The sequence below is a fragment of the Amphiprion ocellaris genome, chromosome 9, assembly GCF_022539595.1.
Source record: "Amphiprion ocellaris isolate individual 3 ecotype Okinawa chromosome 9, ASM2253959v1, whole genome shotgun sequence".
NCBI lineage: Eukaryota > Metazoa > Chordata > Actinopteri > Pomacentridae > Amphiprion > Amphiprion ocellaris.
The window spans coordinates 7,264,793-7,284,060 of record NC_072774.1 but is presented as its reverse complement, the minus strand read 5'-3'; the positions used below and the strand labels follow the sequence as shown (position 1 = coordinate 7,284,060).

General features: G+C 40.6%; 3 protein-coding genes across 12 annotated transcripts in view; all 3 read right to left on the bottom strand.

The window, feature by feature from the left end:
• Nucleotides 1-2,215, bottom strand: part of kif13a (kinesin family member 13A) — a 53,226-nt gene extending 51,011 nt beyond the window's left edge. For all 10 annotated transcript variants that reach the window (XM_035950629.2, XM_035950630.2, XM_023275476.3 and 7 more), the window contains exons 1-2: nt 1,849-2,215; nt 1,526-1,616 (exon numbers count right to left, since the gene is read on the bottom strand). In XM_035950629.2, coding sequence (XP_035806522.2) covers nt 1,526-1,616; nt 1,849-1,903 — 146 coding nt within the window. In that variant the 5' untranslated portion in view covers nt 1,904-2,215. The remainder of the gene's footprint in view (nt 1-1,525; nt 1,617-1,848) is intronic.
• A 744-nt stretch (nt 2,216-2,959) lies between these two features.
• On the bottom strand, nt 2,960-4,864 carry LOC111572047 (E3 ubiquitin-protein ligase NHLRC1). The gene has a single exon (XM_023275526.3). The coding sequence runs from the start codon at nt 4,474-4,476 to the stop codon at nt 3,250-3,252; it is 1,227 nt and encodes a 408-aa protein (XP_023131294.1). The 5' UTR covers nt 4,477-4,864; the 3' UTR covers nt 2,960-3,249.
• A 264-nt stretch (nt 4,865-5,128) lies between these two features.
• ptdss1a (phosphatidylserine synthase 1a) lies at nt 5,129-18,499 on the bottom strand. Its single transcript, XM_023275488.3, has 13 exons — nt 18,119-18,499; nt 16,420-16,511; nt 16,083-16,127; nt 15,865-15,989; nt 15,592-15,750; nt 15,208-15,359; nt 13,846-13,987; nt 9,931-10,043; nt 9,750-9,815; nt 9,257-9,356; nt 8,990-9,058; nt 6,899-6,965; nt 5,129-6,738 (listed from the first exon to the last, which is right to left on the bottom strand). Exons 1-13 carry the CDS (start codon nt 18,298-18,300, stop codon nt 6,644-6,646), a joined length of 1,407 nt encoding a protein of 468 aa, XP_023131256.1. The 5' UTR covers nt 18,301-18,499; the 3' UTR covers nt 5,129-6,643.
• Between the last annotated feature and the right edge of the window lie 769 nt (nt 18,500-19,268).

Genomic DNA, 19,268 nt, shown 5'->3' with positions numbered 1-19,268 from the left:
GAGGAGGAAGACGAGGACTGAGCTCATTTGCCATTTCATGCTAGTTACAGCAGAGAAAGTGTTACAGGAGTGGATGTGGGTCATGAGAAAAGCCTCAACCGCCTTACATCTATTCACCTCCTGTGACTTCATCTTCAGCTGTGGCCTGCAGAGCTGTTTGTACATTTGAAATGGAATTAAATGAATGATAAATCACAGCAAAGGAATGTTTTTCATCTAAATGAGCATCCTTTCAGATTTATTTTTGCGCCTGTGGGTAATCAGGTCAGCTGTCTAGTCATGTGTGACGCGGAGGAGAGCTAACGAACTGAAATTGTAGAGAAGCCCTGGGTGAAATCAAACATCTCTCACTATTGACAACATGCATTAAATTTAACAAATGTGGCTTCTGACTGTAGACATCTCCTCGGACAGCAGTTCTTTGGTGACCTTCAGCGCAGAGAGAGTGTCTGAAACCATAAAGGGTGCATATCTACACTTTTTCCACCTCATATTGCACCTTGTATTGAACCCTGTATGGTTCTTAACACACCAAATAAGCTATCTGTTCTTTGATGGATGAGCTTTTCTTCAATGATCTTTAGCCTTGAGAACTTCTGGTACAAAAACATAACATTGGTTGAACATGACTTTGAGCGAAAGTTGCACAATCGCAATTTGAAACAATGCGATTAGCAAATCACAAAGGCTGTAATTTGGGATATACATGTCTCCTTTGGATTTCATCACTTTTTAGCCTGGTTAAGTGTGCAGCAAAAACTGCAAAGTGTGATACAACACTTTGCAGTCTAGGATAGAAATCTTGCATCTTCATGACGTCCTTGTGTCATAGTCACACTCTTGATGCTATCCCATCCATCACATGCTTTAAATCAACTTCACAGTAATTATTAATCCATATCTTGTCAACACCTGTCATAAAAATCCCAATTACCCTCCACAGCATTGGGCCTTGATTTGAACACAAATAACGCCTGACTCTGGAGATTCACACCGATGCCCTGAGGGCAAGACAATAATCTCAAGAACGTCTTCACGTCAAACAGGCTTCGACCTCCAACTTCGCCTCTGCCGGACGTGCTAAAATATCGGGTTGGTGCGATTATGCTGAGATGATTGGGAGGTATTGGAAAGTTCACATGAATTGCATAACGGAATATCGAGTTGCAAGCAGGTGGGGTGACAGACACCACGTCCTCTGCAGTGCAGTATCCCCAGTTACACCACATTTACTGGCATTACTGACGTGATTTGTTGAGAATTTAAAGATAAATGCAGCTTTGACCCTCCTGGCCGTGCAGCAGGATCATGCAGGTGCTGTGTTTTGGGGGGATTTTTGGTGCAGGAGCTCCATGGATAGATGTGCTGATCAGGACTGGAGAGTGAAATCTTGTATTTTTCCTGCTCTGCACTGCAAACACTGTTCCTTAGATGCACTAACAGATGCCTGAACAATCCTCCTCCACTCTGTTCCTCTCTTCATCTGCAAACACACACTTCTTGGCAGCAGTTCAGCTTTGTTTACCTGTTCTCTCCCTTTGCATTGGAGGGCGGTGGGTGCAGAACTGTTTGGTTGTCCTCCATGTCCACGACGCATTTTGTGTTAAGTTCAATTTCTGCAGAGAGAAGTTTGTTGGGACAGTAAAAGCACAATTGCGGGGGTGTGAGAAGTTAAAAAAAAAAGACAAAAAAACTGCTCAGACCGTCTTTAAAACTCACTTCAACCCACATAACTCAAACTCAAAAGCAGCAACGGCGAAGAAAGCATGGAAAAACTTTATGATAATGTGGCGTAAATCCGACAAAATAGAAAATAACGCAAAGACGAAAGCGTCCTGAAGCACTTACCCCTGCGGTTCATGGGCCGGACTCTCACTGCAACTTTTACCTTTGTATCCGACATTTTCGTCCACTTTTTCACTCCCACCCTGCCTATGTGCCGAGCTATCAATGTATAGTCTGAGGATCCCCCGACAAGAAGCCCGGATTTGTGCCGGGAAAAAGGCGCAACAGCGCGTCAAACAAGCCCGAAAAGCGTCCAGACTTCGAGGAGAACTGATGGGAAAATGTTCATTTTTTGTTTTATATCCATCCGGATTCGGTTCTTGTGCAAATCCAGCGCTCTGCTCCAGCCCCAGACAGCATCCCCACCGCCATCTTCCACTGGGAGCACGACTGCTCTCCCTCCTCTGGCGGACTGGAGAGGCTGTGCCAAACTGGGGGGAACGGATTTACGCACCGCGCCGCTTACCGGAGGGGAAACCGAAGGACGAGGAAAAGCGTGGCTCTGGTTGGATGACAAGTTGGATCCCAGACAGAGACGACAAGATTCGGTCTGAGACGGTGAGGAGGTGAAAGTGAAGCACAAAAAGGCTTCAGTAAGTTTTAAAATATAACATATGACCAGCTGGTGGTCAACTCTCATATAACACACAGACACACTGAACTACTTTATCTGTAATATTAAATGACAACAATAATAATAGTCATTAAAAAACAGCTATAAAGAACTGCATTGTGTGCAAAAACATCTGAAAATATCTTAAAAATGAACAAAAACAATGTGTTTATAATAATAATAATGTATAGCTGTGATAATGAGCTTTGCTACACTGTAAAAAAAAATCTGTATTTTTGTGGAGTTTTGCCTTTTATTTTATAGATTTTTCCCATATTTTTGAAATATCAATAAAATTCAAGAAATAGTGAATTTTATGTGTAATAGGTAAATAAATAGATAAATAAGCCTTGCTGTGAGCTATCTGTAATTTTGCAGATTTTTAATTTATTTTACAGATTTTTTTCCTATTTTTTAAAACACACAAATAGTGTGGGCATGTTGTCGAAGCTTTGAGTGCATTTTGCTTCTCAAATAGTTTCATTTTTACATTCTTTTCCTTCTAACCTCATTACCTCGTGAGCTCTGACATTTACCTGGGGTCTCAGGCACAGACTGAAAACCTTTGTATTGTAGTTTTATTAAATAATGTTTCATTTTCAGACATTGGGACATATGACATGATTGAAGGCTTAACACAATATTATCTATACACTAACTTTACTATCTGCATAACAAAAATACAATCTGGCGTCTGTTATCTTGGCATTTATAAACTAAACCAGTGTTTTCATTTCACTTTTCACATTTTATGTAAAACTAAACTTACATTTAAAAATCAAGAAACTCAGAAATATATAGTAAATATCACCTATTAATCTACTCTAGCTTTGTATTTGCTCATGCATAATCTACATCAGTGATCCAGTGTCAGATGTAGCAGAATAAATCTTCACTGTATGATCTCCACTGTCCAGGGTGATGAGCGTGTTGTTCAGTAGCACCAAACCAACGGGGCGGATAAGATGATCTGCTATAAGTGGAGTTAAAACTGGGCCATTCTGGAGCTTCCCCAAACTACAAATCATCCCCTGGTTAGAATCAATCACAATCACATCTCCATCTCTGTCGAACGCGACTCCTGACATGTTCAGCTTCATCGGAGACTGAAGGGCCAAGCTGAAACTGTCAGTCTGGTAAAGGAGGTGGAAGTCTTTAGAAAACACTCTCAGCCTTCTGTATTGGTGCCGCTCTCTTGCTCCATGCTCCATCACCGCTGTGTTCCCAGTTAGCTGACAGCAGGCCACGGCTTTGGGACACTCAAGATCCGAAATGGGTGCTTGATGCTCCAGAATGACGCCATGATTGTAGTCCACTTTCACCTGGGACAGTGTGCCGGCCTGGACGTCTGAGACCAGAATCTGCCCACAGCTGTCAGTGTCCACACCCCAGGGCAGCTGGAAGGAATCCTTCACGGTCAAGACATGATTGCCCCTGGAGGTGAAAACCTTCACAGCTCTATCCCCTGCATCCGTCACCACCACATACCCACTGGGAGTCACTGCCACATCTATCGGGTAACAGATCTCCCCGTTGGTTTTTCCTTTTCGCCCAAAACTCTGCAGCTTCCTCCCCTGTAGATTAAACACCACCACTCTTTTTTCTCCATCGTGCACCACGACTATCGACCCAGAAGACCCCAAAACTGCAATCCCAGTGGGGTTTATAAGAGTCCCCCATCCACCAAAAGCAGCATGGAGGTGCAGAGGTGTGCATGTCGGACCTGTAGCCAACATAAACCCTCCTCTTGACCTGTGAGGAGGAGGTGGAGGAGGAACCCGAGACAACAGAAGCTCCTGCAGGTCAGTAAGAACCTGGCAGTGGGAGGTGCTGTCAACACTGCACAGCTGCCGACAGAACGGGCACTCCAGCTTCCTGAGGAGAGGGTGGGACAAAGCCGTGATGCATTCCAGACACAGAACATGGCCACAGGAAAGGTTCTGCGGCCTGCGCTCCCTCTGTTGAGGATTGAACATCTCGAAGCAGACTTTACACTCCAGCAGGTTGATCTGGATCTCTCTCAGGATCCCCTCAGGACTCAGGCAGCCACGGCGTGCCAGACCAGGACTCTTGGCCATGACTGAAATATCCTCAACCTACTGAGACTGTCAGGCAACAGATGTACGCTGCAGGAGGCTCAGGAAACCAGAAAAGTAACACTGGTGATAGAAATGAGCTGAAGAGTCGGCGTTAAAGCACAGAACTGCAACAATTTTGTGTGTACAGCCATGTCCTGTGATTTTAGGCCCAGGAAATCACGTGATATGTTCCACGGAACTGAGGCTCTCTGCTGCCCTCCTTTGGAAATCAGCTCACACACAAGTTGGAGAAGCTGGTAGTAGCAAAAATAATCCTAACATGTGTACTAAATATTAAAAAAGAAACACGTTTAATCTGATTTCAATCCAGAAAACTTGACTCTCAGCTCATGTTTAGGATAATTTGCCATTTTCCAAAGAAGAAGCGACTGCACCTTCAAATGCATCTCGTTATAGGTCAGCATGAGGCAGCTATTTCCGTCTGGGTTTCATGGCGTGCAGACGGAGTGAAATCTGACCCGACATGGGCAGTGCTTGAGTCAGCCAATCCAGCACCCCTTTACTGCTGCAGGACGCTCTTCAGAGGTCGAACAAGGTCACCCAGGATTTGCTGTTAAGAAACAGCCTCCTGCTATTGTAAATGAGGCATTTGAAGGCATTTAGTGTTGAAAACAAGAGTAAGAACTCATGATTAAGAGGAAATGTAAAACATTTTTAATATATTTCCTTAATTCACAGTGAAAAAGAACAGCACAAGTCGTTTTTATTTTTTTTTAGCTGAATTGTTTTTTGTCAAATGACATCTAAATCCGGAGACAATGTACCATTTACAGTGTGTAATGCTGCACTGGAGGCTGGTCCTTTTCGCAGAGGTCGATGTCTGGATTGTCAACGATTATCAGGGATATATTTATACTGAGATGATGCCGGCGGAGCAAATGAAAATAAACCATTGATAAAGCACTCAAGGCCAGAAGAATCAAACACAAAAAAGCTCAAATTTAGTCTCATTACAAACTGAGATAAAAAAAAAAAAGGACATGCAAACAGGCACATGGGGTGAATTAAAATGTTACTATGACTGAAACTTAACAATACTGGTGTCCTGCTGTGTGGTGCAATATTCGTTTCACTACTCTTGTAACCCTTTTTTTCTACTAAAAGATTTGATTTGACACAGCCATGCAAACGCAGTAACAACAAGAACGGTAAAAGAAAAGCCACCTGCACACACGGACCATGGAGAACCTGGTGACACATGCAGGAATCTGAATAATTGCCCTCTCTTATGAGTACAGTAAAAAAAAAACAATAATAATAATAATAGCAGCCACAGATGGACAGGGGAGAGTAAAATCACTCAAGGTCACAACGATTCACGAAATACTCGCAACATTACAAAAATGTACAGTATTTTCAAGAGAAAACATTCTGCAAAGTGCTTCAACTGTGTGCTTTGCTGTGTTACAGGTCAAACACAAAAACCTCAGTCAATGTTTCTATCGAGCGAAAGCTGTACTGCATCGAAGTCATGCCCACATTCAAGTTAAAAACACCAAACAGTGAACATCTAGGATGTAACTAGACAATCAATGACAGATAGTTAAATTAAAAAAAAAAAAAAAGACTTCTCTGTGCTATAAACATAGAGGCTCCAATTAAAGTGATGAATTGTACATAATGGCTTTTTAACATTGAAATGTGTCGAACCAACATACTGGAGTTAAAACTGTACACCAATAAAGATACTGTATCATAGGATAAATGTTTGTAAATTATAGTTTTTCGGCTACAATGATCATGCAGTCACACCTACAATAGGCAGTTTTTATTGCCAGACACATACTCACGCAAACTACCACTCTTCCTTACTCTCTTTCACACACAAAGAAACCTGTGATCAGTGGTTTAGGAGCTTTTTTTTCCTTTTTTTTTTTTTTTTTTTTTACAACCACAGCGCAGAGTTTTTAGTGTGCGTCTATGCAGTCTGAGCCACCGTGCGCTCTAATAACACTGCGTGGACACATTCATCCACCTAAGTCTCTGTTGTCTGCGCTCCCGCTGCTGTAGGGGGGGCCTTTCTAGACTTCAGTTACAGCCGGAAGTGGTTGTTTCTTTATCTTTCACCCCTCCCTTCTCAACCTGTAATCCTTCACACTTCGGAGTGAATTCAGGAGCCACCCAGCACAGCCTCCAGCACCAGTTCCTACTGGCCGTCCAGGCCGTTAATGGATTTGCTCTTTCCTGAGCCCTTCCCTCTTCGTCTGGCTGTGGGGCTGTCGCCGTCCACATCTGTCTCTCCTGAAACATCAAATGTTTTCAAGCTAGTAAGACCCAAGCTGACTGTGTAGCAGTAAAACACCATTCCAAACACTAGATGTCGCCCCTTTACAAGATAAACAGATGAAAATCGATGCTGATTTTTATGAGCGTGTGGTTAATTGCAGTAAAGTCACCGTACCTTTAAATCCCTCGGACACGTGGTCAGCAAACTCCGTGTAATTACTGTCCTCGCATTCTGAGAAGCTCTGCGAGAGGATAAAAGGGGGTTAGACACATGACACACATACCTTGAACTAAACAGCTAACTGACCCTGTGCAACTTTCCCAGAGCAGCGACTGATAAGAATCAGTCAAGGGAAAAACCCTGAGAGTTCATACTCACTGAGGGTCTGGACACAGACGTGGCTTGTTTTTCCACAAATAGGTGTCAGTTTGTTGCAGCTTTATTTAGATGTGACGAGACTAAAATCACCAGCTTGTGAAATATGTCACTGCTGTTTCTGTTCTCTCACAACCTGCCGCAGTGATGGATTGGGAAACTTAGTTAGGTGTAATTAATGGACCATCATGAGCTTGAGGGACGACACTTCCAGAAAAACTTCTCATCAATCTTATTTCCAGTTAATCAGATAGAGAAAAAATACCAAGAATAACAACATGAAAGTATTTACAGGTGGAAGATTGTGAAAAGCACACGAAAACTGCTACTGATTATTAGGTATTGTGTTGTGCTAGTGGTAGCATAGAGGCTGGATGAAAACTGTGTCAGTATGAGAGCTCTGAAATCGCATTCTGACACTTTGGTTTCTTATTTCACAGTAAATGTTACGGATTATCAGATGTGCACACACTAATACAGCCACAGGTTATATTTTCTTTATTTGGGCAACAACTGTTGAGAATAACACAGGATAAGAGATGTTTCAGTGGACAAAATGTATATTTATGATTTTAACACTGAAAATTCTATGCATGTGTGCTAATAATTTATCCAACTACAGCAACCTTTGGCACAATAGAATGTGTTTTCATTGTTATTTAACTACCTGTTGACATATTTTTACTTTAGTTTTACTTACATTTCATAGTTTTACTTTAATAGTTGGAGAAGTTGTTCTCTAACGCCTCCATATACACATTAATGTCTCTGCTACAAATGTCCTGCTTGAAACAGAAAAATCTCTCCAAGACATGACAGAAAAATATATTGACTTTACTAAATGGATTAGCCTTCTACAGTGCTGTCAAGTGAAGACTAGTACGCATTACCATTTACCATTATATCCCAATCGATCTTGCCTCCACTTTGAGGAAAATTTATCATTAATTATTGAAGAGAACATTGTGTTGTGCATAAATGTGCACGTCTTTCTCTTTGTAGACTCTTGTATGGATCCTGCTGCTTTCTGATGCTGCAGATATTTAATAAAAATCAGTGCTTAGACTCCTACAAGCAGCTGGAAACAATAAGTTTAAGTTCAGCTCCTGTAAATGCTTTGAGGTCTTTGTGTATTCCCATAAACCATAAAAAAACAAACTGGTGTGTTTCACATCACACACCTTTTCTTTATTACTGTCAGTACGTGTTACAACTGTTCTGACAGTGTTTCATGTGGTATGCGTACAATTAGGACACGCTATTTCTACATAATAATGCATCTTAAACTCAGAGAGTTGCAGTCCGCTGTGTGAAATCAGCTCTTATCTGTCTGTACATGACATAGCTGCACAGAGGATTGTGGGTCAGAAATACAGGAAAATCATGCTAGCTTGAAAACTGCTAAATCTGACCGGACTACATAGCCATATAACTATATAGAAACTCTCTGATGTTTATAGATGGGCCACACAGCTGTCTTGTTGTGGCTACACATCACTGCTAAAGGCGTGTATTGCTGCTTTCACTTGCACTCACTGAAACCTGGACATCGGCGTTTCAGCAAATGACCTTGACCTATCCAATTAGGTGTGGCCAATAAGATTTCAAGGGTGGCCCATCAGTGGCCCCTTCCTGGAGGCGCCACTGATGGGATACGTTAGGTTTCACACGTGGTATGTAAAATGTTTTTCTGGACACTCACAATGTCATCCCCCACAGCGCAGGAGGAAAAATATTTTTACAGGATATTCTGAAGAAGAATCTCATCAATGTGGTCATAGGAAGGCAAACAAGTCATCTGTGCAGATTTACTTTTGCTTGGTAAATATTGCCAAGTCTGCAGAAGTCTGACAGAAAAAACACTCGTGAAAGCTAAAGCAATAAACATACCTTTTCCCTTGGACCATATGTCTCTGCATACCAAACCATTCCATACAGACACAGGAATGTAATGAAGGCCTAAAAACAGATCAAAGGTAGCAGACTGTTAAAAGATTCATGGAGAATGCAAAATCAAAAACTTACAGCAAGGAGAGCTTTTGATGCTAAAATATTGATGTTCAAACAGAATGTGAAAATGACAGTGTGCTGGTGGTTAAGACAAGATTTTATATATTTTAAAACCACGACAGCCTGCCTACTAACTGCAGATCTTACCAAACACAAGAGCCAGAGGATCACGTAGAGGATCTGTGTTTTGGAGAACAAGTCCTGTCCAAACTTAATACATGCCAAGGCCTCCAGAAAGGCTATTGCCCTGCAAATGAGGGGAGAAAAACCAAATACACCTCTGACCCACATGCAGTGAAAAATTTAACTGGGAACATAACAAATACGTTGCTGTTACCTGACAGCAGCTAGAATCACTGACCTGAACAAGGTAATGTACTACTGTTTTTGCATGATAGCATTCCTGATGTAGGTCAACTGACTGACAGCTCAGACCTTGAGTGAAGCTGTGAAGTGCCTGAACAGATACCACTGTTTATACCACCTGCTAGATCAGTTAACGGTCATTACAGTTCGCCTCTTTTATCTGCCATCACTGCCCGCTTCTGTCATGCTATGTGTATACTGTACATCGCTGTGTTTTCATGTAAATAGAAGGTGTAGTAGAACTGACTCAGGTTTACAAATAGGTTTAACTTACCCAAACACCCAGCACTGGGTCCCAACTCTCTTGCACTGTGTGTCTGTAAGGTACGCGTAATACTGCCTGAAGCAAAAACAAACACAGTGCAAACGTAAGCAAATTTCATCAGCAGTCCCAGATACTTTCCAGCCTTTCCACAAACTTGTCTGTCAAGCTGTGAAAACATGTACAACTGTACCTGACAGTTGGAGCTGTGATGATACCAACGAACAGGATTCGACACCAGCTCAGAGCGTGGCTCGCGGGAAAAATGAAAATGTGTTTGAGGAAGAATGTGTTCAACTCTGTTAGCTGTGAAAGAAAAAAAACAGAAAGAAACAGAAAATAACAAAGATTATTATAAAAAGCTACAGCTACACTTACAGCGCAGCCTGTAATTACTAGGACAGAACAATACTTCTGTTGTGTGCTTTGTATTTAAACAGATTTAAACAAAAAAATACATAATCCTTTGATATATAATCACTGTGGGCTCATGTTATAAAGCAATGTAAAAAGTCCTGCAGCACAACAATGACTAGAAGCAGAAAGAATTCAAAAATGTCTTCTGTACAGTACGGCAAGTTCTAATGCCATAAATCACACACACACACACACACACAAACACAAACAAAAAAAAAAACCAAAGTAGAATTTCTTTGTCATTTTACAAAAACTGCTAACCTGAAAACATGGACAACATATTCCAAGTACCCACACGTTTTACCAAAACTGGAAAAAATAATTTTGGCTCCGCATGCTAAAGATATTGTACAAGTTATTAAAACTTCTATAAGCTGGACAGTTTATCACACTGCTCTGCACTTCTTACTCCATCAAGTAACGTGGCAGAGTTATGTCACGACGTTTGTCCTTCTGTTACTCTGTGTATTTGTGAATCTGTCTGTGCGCAATATACTCAAAAACAGACAAACAGATTTGGATGAAATTCTCAGGGAAGGTCAGACACGACACAGGGTCCACCTCATTAGATTTTGGCAGTGATGTGGCTTATAGTCTGGATCCATGAATTTGTTAAAGATTTCTGTATCACTGTAATTATGACAACGAGTGAACACTAAGTCAACTGCCTGCATCAATTCACCGGCCCGCTACATATTTCCATTACGCACTTTGGTATCCGTACATAACGTACGCATGCATAACACACACCTGTGCTTACCGCAAGGTAATTTTTTATTTAGTTTGTGGGTAGAGCTATATTCAATGGCCAGATTCTATGATGCCGTGATATGTGAATAAACAAACTGAGGAATGAACAGCCATGGTGGAAGACTGCGCTCTGAGTGCTTTTCCTGTTTCACTTTGTCTTTACAGGACCTGCTGTAAAGTATTTATTTCTACAAAATGTTTTGAATGAGGCATCATGATTTTAAGCTTAGATTTGAATAACTTTCCTGACCGAACAGCAAGTCACACATGAGTAGTTTAAGGACCATGTGAAAGCTAAAAATTCCATCATTATTTCCATTTTTACAGCTTCTTGCTCTGCTAAATGGTGTAGCTTTGGCATTTTTTTTTAATGATAACTACTGTCATCTACTGACGACTTTTAGGGTTCAGAGGGTTAAATAATTATACACTAATGTTTTATGAATATTAATACCCACTATAAGGATCCGTAGATATCTGCAGTCGTTCTCTTGCATTTGAAGCTTGTTTAGAGAGATTTTTTTTGTAGTCATCCATCCAGTAAGAGAAACAAACAATTATTTTACTGTTTAAATGTCACAAATGCGTTCAAACATCCTCAGACTTGACAGTCACACATTTCAGCTTCAGAACTCTTTAAATTCAAGCCAACTGTGTTACAGTAAACACAACAGGGAAGTTTTGAGTAAGACAGGAGTGAATGAATTATTTCTGCATTCCACTTTAGCTGCTCTAGTTTCGGGCTCTTGTTATTATGCATGCTGGCTCAGTTTCAAAGCTTACTGGGACAGCTGAACAGAATGGAGCCTTTTTAAAATGGTTTTTGTAACACCTGTGCTTTTTTTTTTGTTAATATGGTTTGTTAAAATGTGTACTTAACTGGTGCTTAACAATGCACCTGCAATTTTTTGCATGAAGGTAAACATTATTCTGGGTGTGAACAGTAAATGGTGCTTGCAGATACAGTCACACATATTTAAAGTTGAACATTTCCTAATAAAAATATCACTGAAGCAGAATATGAGTTAGGTATGGTTGTAAATATAGAACTTTTGGTAGTATATGCAATTTAGGTTTATGTTAATATGTACTGTAATGGACTAGACAGTTTATTCCCAGTCCATTTAACAATATCTTTCGTTTTCTGGCAGTTTCTTCCAACTATTGCATCTTCTCTTGTCATGAGCTGACTTATTGTTACACCATATGCCAGTCTTTGTTTTTAGGGACTATAAATCTTCGCACAGCAGCCATGCAGGACAAGCACAGGTGTTGTGAATAACATTTAACAAGGTCTCTGTTCCATTGCCAGTAAGCCATGCCAGTCGGAATGAGTGCACAAAAGAAGGGCCCTGAAACTGGTAAAAATAACAGGAATGTAGCCATTATCATCGTTATGTACATAGAAAACACAGACAATTGTAACAGGAATGTATAAAATGTCGTCTGTCGCAAATTCAGATTTTAAATAATGATATCTGATCATTTTTATACTACACCAAGGTCATTTACAGCAAAATGAAGTTAGAAATTTTATAGTTTTATGGTATTTATAATGATGAACCCTCTAAACCCAATAGCCTGCACACAGATTTGAAAGGCATGTTATGTTTCAAAATATCACCAAAATTATACCATTTACACCACTGAAACAACTGCTAGATTTTCAATTTTCCGCCAATTTTCTATTGGGACATGAACCAAATCTAAGCTTTGAAATTTAATCAAAATCATTCTTCTACATGCCTCAAAGAAAAAGCACCGGATTCTGAAAAAACTAAAAATTCTGCTCTCCTCGGTACAACCGAGAAACCTCCACTGACTCAGTTACAACCAACAATCACGGGACAAAAATTCAGGAACTATTCAGCTGTGTTTATGCAAAGCAAGTGTAAAAACAAATTAAAAACACAACTAGTAAGACATTTATAGTATATAGTGTCTCTGTTTTCCCCAGCATTGGTACTATCTGTTGGCAAACAAACTCCATTCAACCAATTTTTCTAAGATTTATAGCATTATAATGGTGTTATTGGCACAAAACACATTTTTGAGTTCTCTCTGCCTCTTGCCCTGGTTGTGCTGCTTCTCACAAATGAGCAAACAGTGAGTAAAAACAGGTCAAAGGCAGGGTTGAATTGCTTGTAGAATGTTTTGTAACTTTGCACTGACCACAGTATACAAAAATGTAACGCCTATTTAAATCAATTTGAGTTGAAGTTAGGACACTAACAAAGATTCTCTTACAATGCAAGTCAGACTTGGATAAACATGTTGAAAACAATAACAGCAGTGTATTTGGTGGGAGACTTTGTCAAAGTCCCACTCATCCACACTGAAAGATAATGAGGGGGAGGTCTGCAGCAATCTTATTCACTCATTTGGCCCGAAGCCCGAGTGGTTGAACTCAGTGAAGAGCAGCTAGAGTGTCACCACGCTGAGCAGAGCCGAGCCATCCCCCATCACTTCAACTAACTCTCAAAGGCTGGTAATTACCATTTAAGGCCTCGAGAGACTTGTCAACTGCCTGAGTGAGAACAAGGGGAGGCTGGTGGCGTTTCATCACCAAACAAAAATCGGGAGAAACACCAGCCTTTAGCTTTCATCACCATGGCAGCCTGTGGCTAGAAATTCTGGCAGCAGAAAGTTGACTCTCCAGTGGAGAGCAACGGAACTTAGTCAAGTTCTCCATCCATGGTTTTCTCATTACCATAAACTGCTCCCAAGTAATCCAGCCCGTCTCACTCTTATGGGATTAGCTGTTAATATGCACACAGCAGGACACTCGTTCATTATAAGCATCCATCTGGGACGGGTTTTAGGTTTCAGGAACTGAGCAGCCAATTAGATTAGCCAGGACTTAGCACACAGAGTACATCGGATGATCTCCGACTAGTCAGCACTTAGTCACCGTGAGGAGGCAAGAGAGGATTTGACCCACCTGCCAGATGATCATGAACAGATAGACGCCCATGACTCGCTGCAGGGAAGACTTTGGGTCAAGCCAGCGCACGTAAGTCCAGCTCGCAGGAGTGAACTGCAGCACGGCTCGCTTGATCTTCCCCGTGGTGGTGTGGATGTCCCTGTTTGGGAAGCACAGACGGAGGATTACAAAGACTTGCAGATAGATTTACAGTAAGTATTATGTTAGTGCAGTAGACAAAGCCAGATGAAAGTAATGCCATCACATAAATCATTCAAGTCCACTCCTCGCTGATGGACATATGGGATTATTTTTCAAAAAAACTATTTCAGCTTTAGATTCATAGAAAATGCCTTGCTAGACTGGAATAGATTCTATTATAATATTGCTAAGTTGCCAAAGCAAGTACACTGTGCTTTTTTGTCATATTTATTCTTAACTACATTTTGTGATCTTGTTATATAAAACATGAAAAATGTAAACCTGTCTTTCATCAGGCTGACAATGACACTCTTATTTAACGAATTAAAAAAAAAAAAAAGAGGTTAAAAAAATGTAAAACTACATATTTTTTTGTCATATCTTCCTTTAACCCTTAAAATTCCAAAACCTGCTGACATTTATATCTTAAAAATCCCCAAAATTGATCACAGAAAGAAATCATAAAAACTGAAAGAATCTGCAACCTTTCAACTCTCCAACAGTCCATGAACTACTCATCTAGGCTTAAAAATCACAACATTCAATCAAAATTGCTTCATTCTGCAAGTCTCGTTTAAAAATTCACCATAAATAAAGCAGTTGCACTAATCAGATTCTGTAAAAAAGCAAAAAACTTTGAAAAATGTACATGTAGGGACGGATTTTTTTTTTCAATTTTTGTAAAATAAGTAACCAAAGACACTCAATTTTTGCTTTTCTTTTTAATGATTCCTAATATTTAAACTGTTATATGGCAAAAAAAAAGGTATTTTGAGGTTTCTTGTGTTCTAGCCATTGTTGTGTTGCTTCTATAGAGGCGCACGACTTTATATTGCAGTGAAAAATGAGCCCAGAGAGTAAAAATGCAACAGAAGCAAAAGACACCCAAAGACTGTTTGGAGTCCAGAGGGTTAAGGCTAGGTTTTAGGCTCTGAGCTGTGGTAACATATTCATGCTGACAATGCATTACTGGCAGTATATGAGGTGTACTATTACTATGGAATTCATGCACCAGGCTACAATATAAAGCCCCATTCAGTTTTCTTACAGTTAATACCACTGAAAAGACAACCAAAATAGTCGGGTTAGTATTCTTTATACAAACTAAGGGTGAACACAAAACTGGACAAAAATTTTAAAACACAGTTGCGATCAAATTTCCAGACCATAAATTCATACTTAATACTGGCCCAGTGGTAGGTCCTCATCTCCAAAAAGCGGCAGACAGTCATGCCAAGCCAGATTCCCCCTCCATTACACAGCAGAATGTCCAGAATCACTTGGTCCCACCAGCACTCAGCAAAGTTAGGCAACAGATGCATGAAGAAAAGCTACGGAGAAGAGAATGCAATGACAGCGGACACCGTAACTGCATAAACTGGTTTTACTTTATCCTGAAATATCTAACGTGTTATGTAAAATTATAGAGAATGGCCAAAACCCATCTTTTCTCCACTGGATAAACCACTTACATCACCAGCTTAAAAACTCTCCATTATAAAGAGAAAAAGAGGCAGGCAGGCAGAGAGAAAGTGACAGGATGCCAAGTGTCCTAATCTGTACCTCAGTAAGCTCCCAGGTAATACTGATGGTCCAACATAGGCCATAGCTTCGAATGAGAAGGGCCTTCATCCCCCAGCCCCAGAAATGGCTGAACGCGAAAATGTCAAAATGGCTCAGGATTCTCTCCCAAGTGATGACATGGCAGTTCACAGCATATTCCTGCAGGCAGCAGCACAGAGAGCCTCATTACAGTGATTGATAATCCCCTGATAGCAACTGGTGCATGTAAATCAATGGAGGGATTTTTTTTTTTTTTTTTTTTAAATCACTCACCATTATGTCTGCCTCCCTCTTGGCATAGCGCAGATTTGGATCCAGCCAGTACATGAGTTGCTTCACCTGCTGCCAGTTGAGGAAGATGATGAAAACCAGGAACAGGAAGTAGAGGACACTCAGACCTGAAGGGACAGAGGGCACAACATTCAGAAATGGAAAACAAACACCTAAACAAAAGTTGTTGCTGTCCTCTGAGAGTTTTTGCAAATACTCACCAAAAACTATTCGCCATATTGCTGGATGAGGTCTTGTGAATGGACCTAAAATGAGGCATATCGAGTATATGAGTCATGGAATGGACTTCCTGAACTCCTGGCTAACAATAGTGACCAAAAATAACACCATGACACCAAGTTGACACCCTCAGTTTCAGATTTAGCTCAGTTCCTATATCCCTCTCATAATGAGGCACTTGAGTAAAGCGGGTTTTATTATTTACTGTAACAAAACATGATTTCTTGTGTAGCGGCTTCAGGCTAACTGTAAAGTCCATTTCAATATGCTTGACTAAGTTTAGCAAAGCAATAAATATCCTGTCTGGTGTTTGCTCACCATTAGGAAATGCCAAAACACTGATGACAAGGAAGAAGGAGATGACCAGAATGAGCCCCACCCAGAGGTTACTGTCTGGATTTCCATCATCTCTGTAGAGAGAAAACAGAAAAAAAAATTCTCAATGACCAGTTAATTACACCAGTATTACTGAGATGTGTTGAACAGCTTTCCATTCCCTCCACAACTGTAGTGGTGTCAAAGAGCCTCACAAATCATCAAGCGTCAAAACACAACTGATCAATAACATTTTGTGAAAGAGATGATTTCCTTCTTAGCTACAGTTAAAGCCCAGAATCACTCATACCTGCCAAATTTTGATTTAAAGTGCATTTTTATTCGACCAATAGGTTTCCTCTGACTGGAAATGACATAAACAGATGAAAAAAGTTGGTAAGACCTTGTTTCAATGATCAATTTTTACTAGTTCTACTTCTTTGCAATCATTTGTGTCCAGTTACTCCAGAGATTCTGGATGGATTCAGGTCTGGACTCTGGTTGGGCCACTGGTTTTGCATTTTCTTCACCATTTCAGCTCAATGTTTCACACCACTGTCTTGCTGAAAGCTCCAATGCTACCCAAGGACAAGATTTTCCCGATGTTTTCCTCCATTATCCTCTTTTCTCATGATGCCCTTTACGTTGACAAGACTGCCTGAGAAAGACACGTTTGACTGTGGGAATGGTGCTATTGGGGCTGATTGCGTGTCCTTTCTTACCTCAAATGAAAGCCACGTCCCTGTCTCCAAACAACTTTTATCTAATCTGACCACAGAATTGATGACGAAATGCATTCTTCTTTGTCCAGGTGATCTTTTGTTTCTATCTTGTTCAGTGTCTACTGGAGTCTCTGCCTTCTAATATTGTTATCAGAATTGTACAGATTTATCCGGATGCTCTTGGCTATTGATCCTTGGATTCTTCTTGCCCTCTGACATTTTTTTTGTTGCCAGCACATGGTCACCTTTCACTTCCTACCACACCCTTGAAGCTTTTACACAATGTGTAACTTTTTAATGATTTGTTCTGTGGCCGCTGGACCTTGGAACGACTTCAATATTAATTTATAGCATCTAAAGTCAACACTATTTCATTGATGTCTCTTCTAGCAAGCTCAGTAAGATCTTTGGTTATAACCAAGACTTGTAATTGACTAGTAACTGACTAGAGAACTATTGCATAAGTTGTTCTCAGATTATAGAGTATTAAAATGCTGTAGAAAATGTATAGAAGCTGTATTTACTCAACAACTTGAAACAATTACAAGTGTTTTGAATAACAGTTGACACAAACACAATCTTGTGCTGTGTTTAGTCACTTAATAGCATCATTTCCAGCCAGGAGATACCTATCGGTCAAACAAAAATTCACTTTAAATCAAAATTTGACATGGGTGTGCATGATTTTGAGCTAAATTGTACATTGTTTTAGCTAATGTCAGCTCAGGAAACAGTGTTTACTACGGGATTAATGTTATATGACTTACACTACACTTGTTTTCAGTAGCTTAGGCTGACGTTTAATGACAGTACGGATTAGGAAAGTTGCTTACTATAAGCCAGAAAAGCCAATAAAGAGGAGTAGAGCTAGTTAGCTAACGTCCCTGTGTACCTGCCCTGAGCATCACTGCTGCTTGCGGCTAGCCGAGCTAAGCTAACACCCCCGGAGCTAGCTAGCGTTAGCCGCGGAGAGGACTCACCTTGTAAACGCGAAATACATGAGACTGAGCACGGTGCATGTCAGCAGCGTGATGGTGTGCGGCCGGTAGAAGAACTCTATGGTGATATCTTCAACCTGCTGCTCGTTTATCATTCGGAAATGCATTCTGTAGTTCACATCATCCTTGCTCAAGGTATGGGACCCGCTATACACGGACGCCATAGCGGGACGCAGGCAGCCAGGAGAGCAGCAGCAGCAGCTTCTCACAGGAGAACGTGATCCATCTCCTGGCAGCAACCGCTGACCAGAACACACCGAAACAGTCCCGAATAAATGTTTAAAGTTACATAACTAGCAAGCAGCAGAGGGAAGCAGCAGAGAGTTAAACAGGAGGGGGGGAAGCGAGTTTTAGGGAAATTGTTGACTTTTGATTTTGATTGGTTGACGTGTTTACTGGGGCGTGGTCCAAGGCGGAAGAGCTCCCCTTCCTCATGTGCTCATTGTTTTTAGCGTGACTTCCATGCAAGGACGTTGAAGCGTAACAAATTTACAAAGACTGACTGAACTATCTAAACTATCCAGAAGCTATTAGCAGCCCGTGCAGGCTTTGGAAACCTGAGCGTAGCACGAACATGCAGCTATTTCAGTATCAAATGAATGCATTTCCTAGAATTCAGCTCTCACTGAATGGTGAATTTACTTGGGGTTATTTGATGTGTTCATCTCCCTCTTGTGGCTCCTCATGTCATTTTTCATAGAGTAACGTCAAAGATTTGCAACGAGGTTATTTTCTGCAGACGTGCAGAAAGATGTACACCTAACTTCCTCATACCACTACAATAACTTTAAGGGTGTATGCCTTAATACTTACAGCCTTAATACTCTATTTTATGCATATTAATTACCTTAATAAAGTCTATCTATCTATCTATCTATCTATCTATCTATCTATCTATCTATCTATCTATCTATCTATCTATCTATCTATCTAGATATCTATCTATCTATCTATCTATCTATCTATCTATCTATCTGTTTACTGTTTACTACCACTGACCAAATAAATCAATGCAGCATGCAAAAAGGCCTCTTTGTGGATCACAGTTCAGCTTTCAACACTATCCTCCGCTGTAGATTGTTCCAGAAAATGTCAGTCCTCAGCCTCCATCACAACACCTGTTTATGGATTT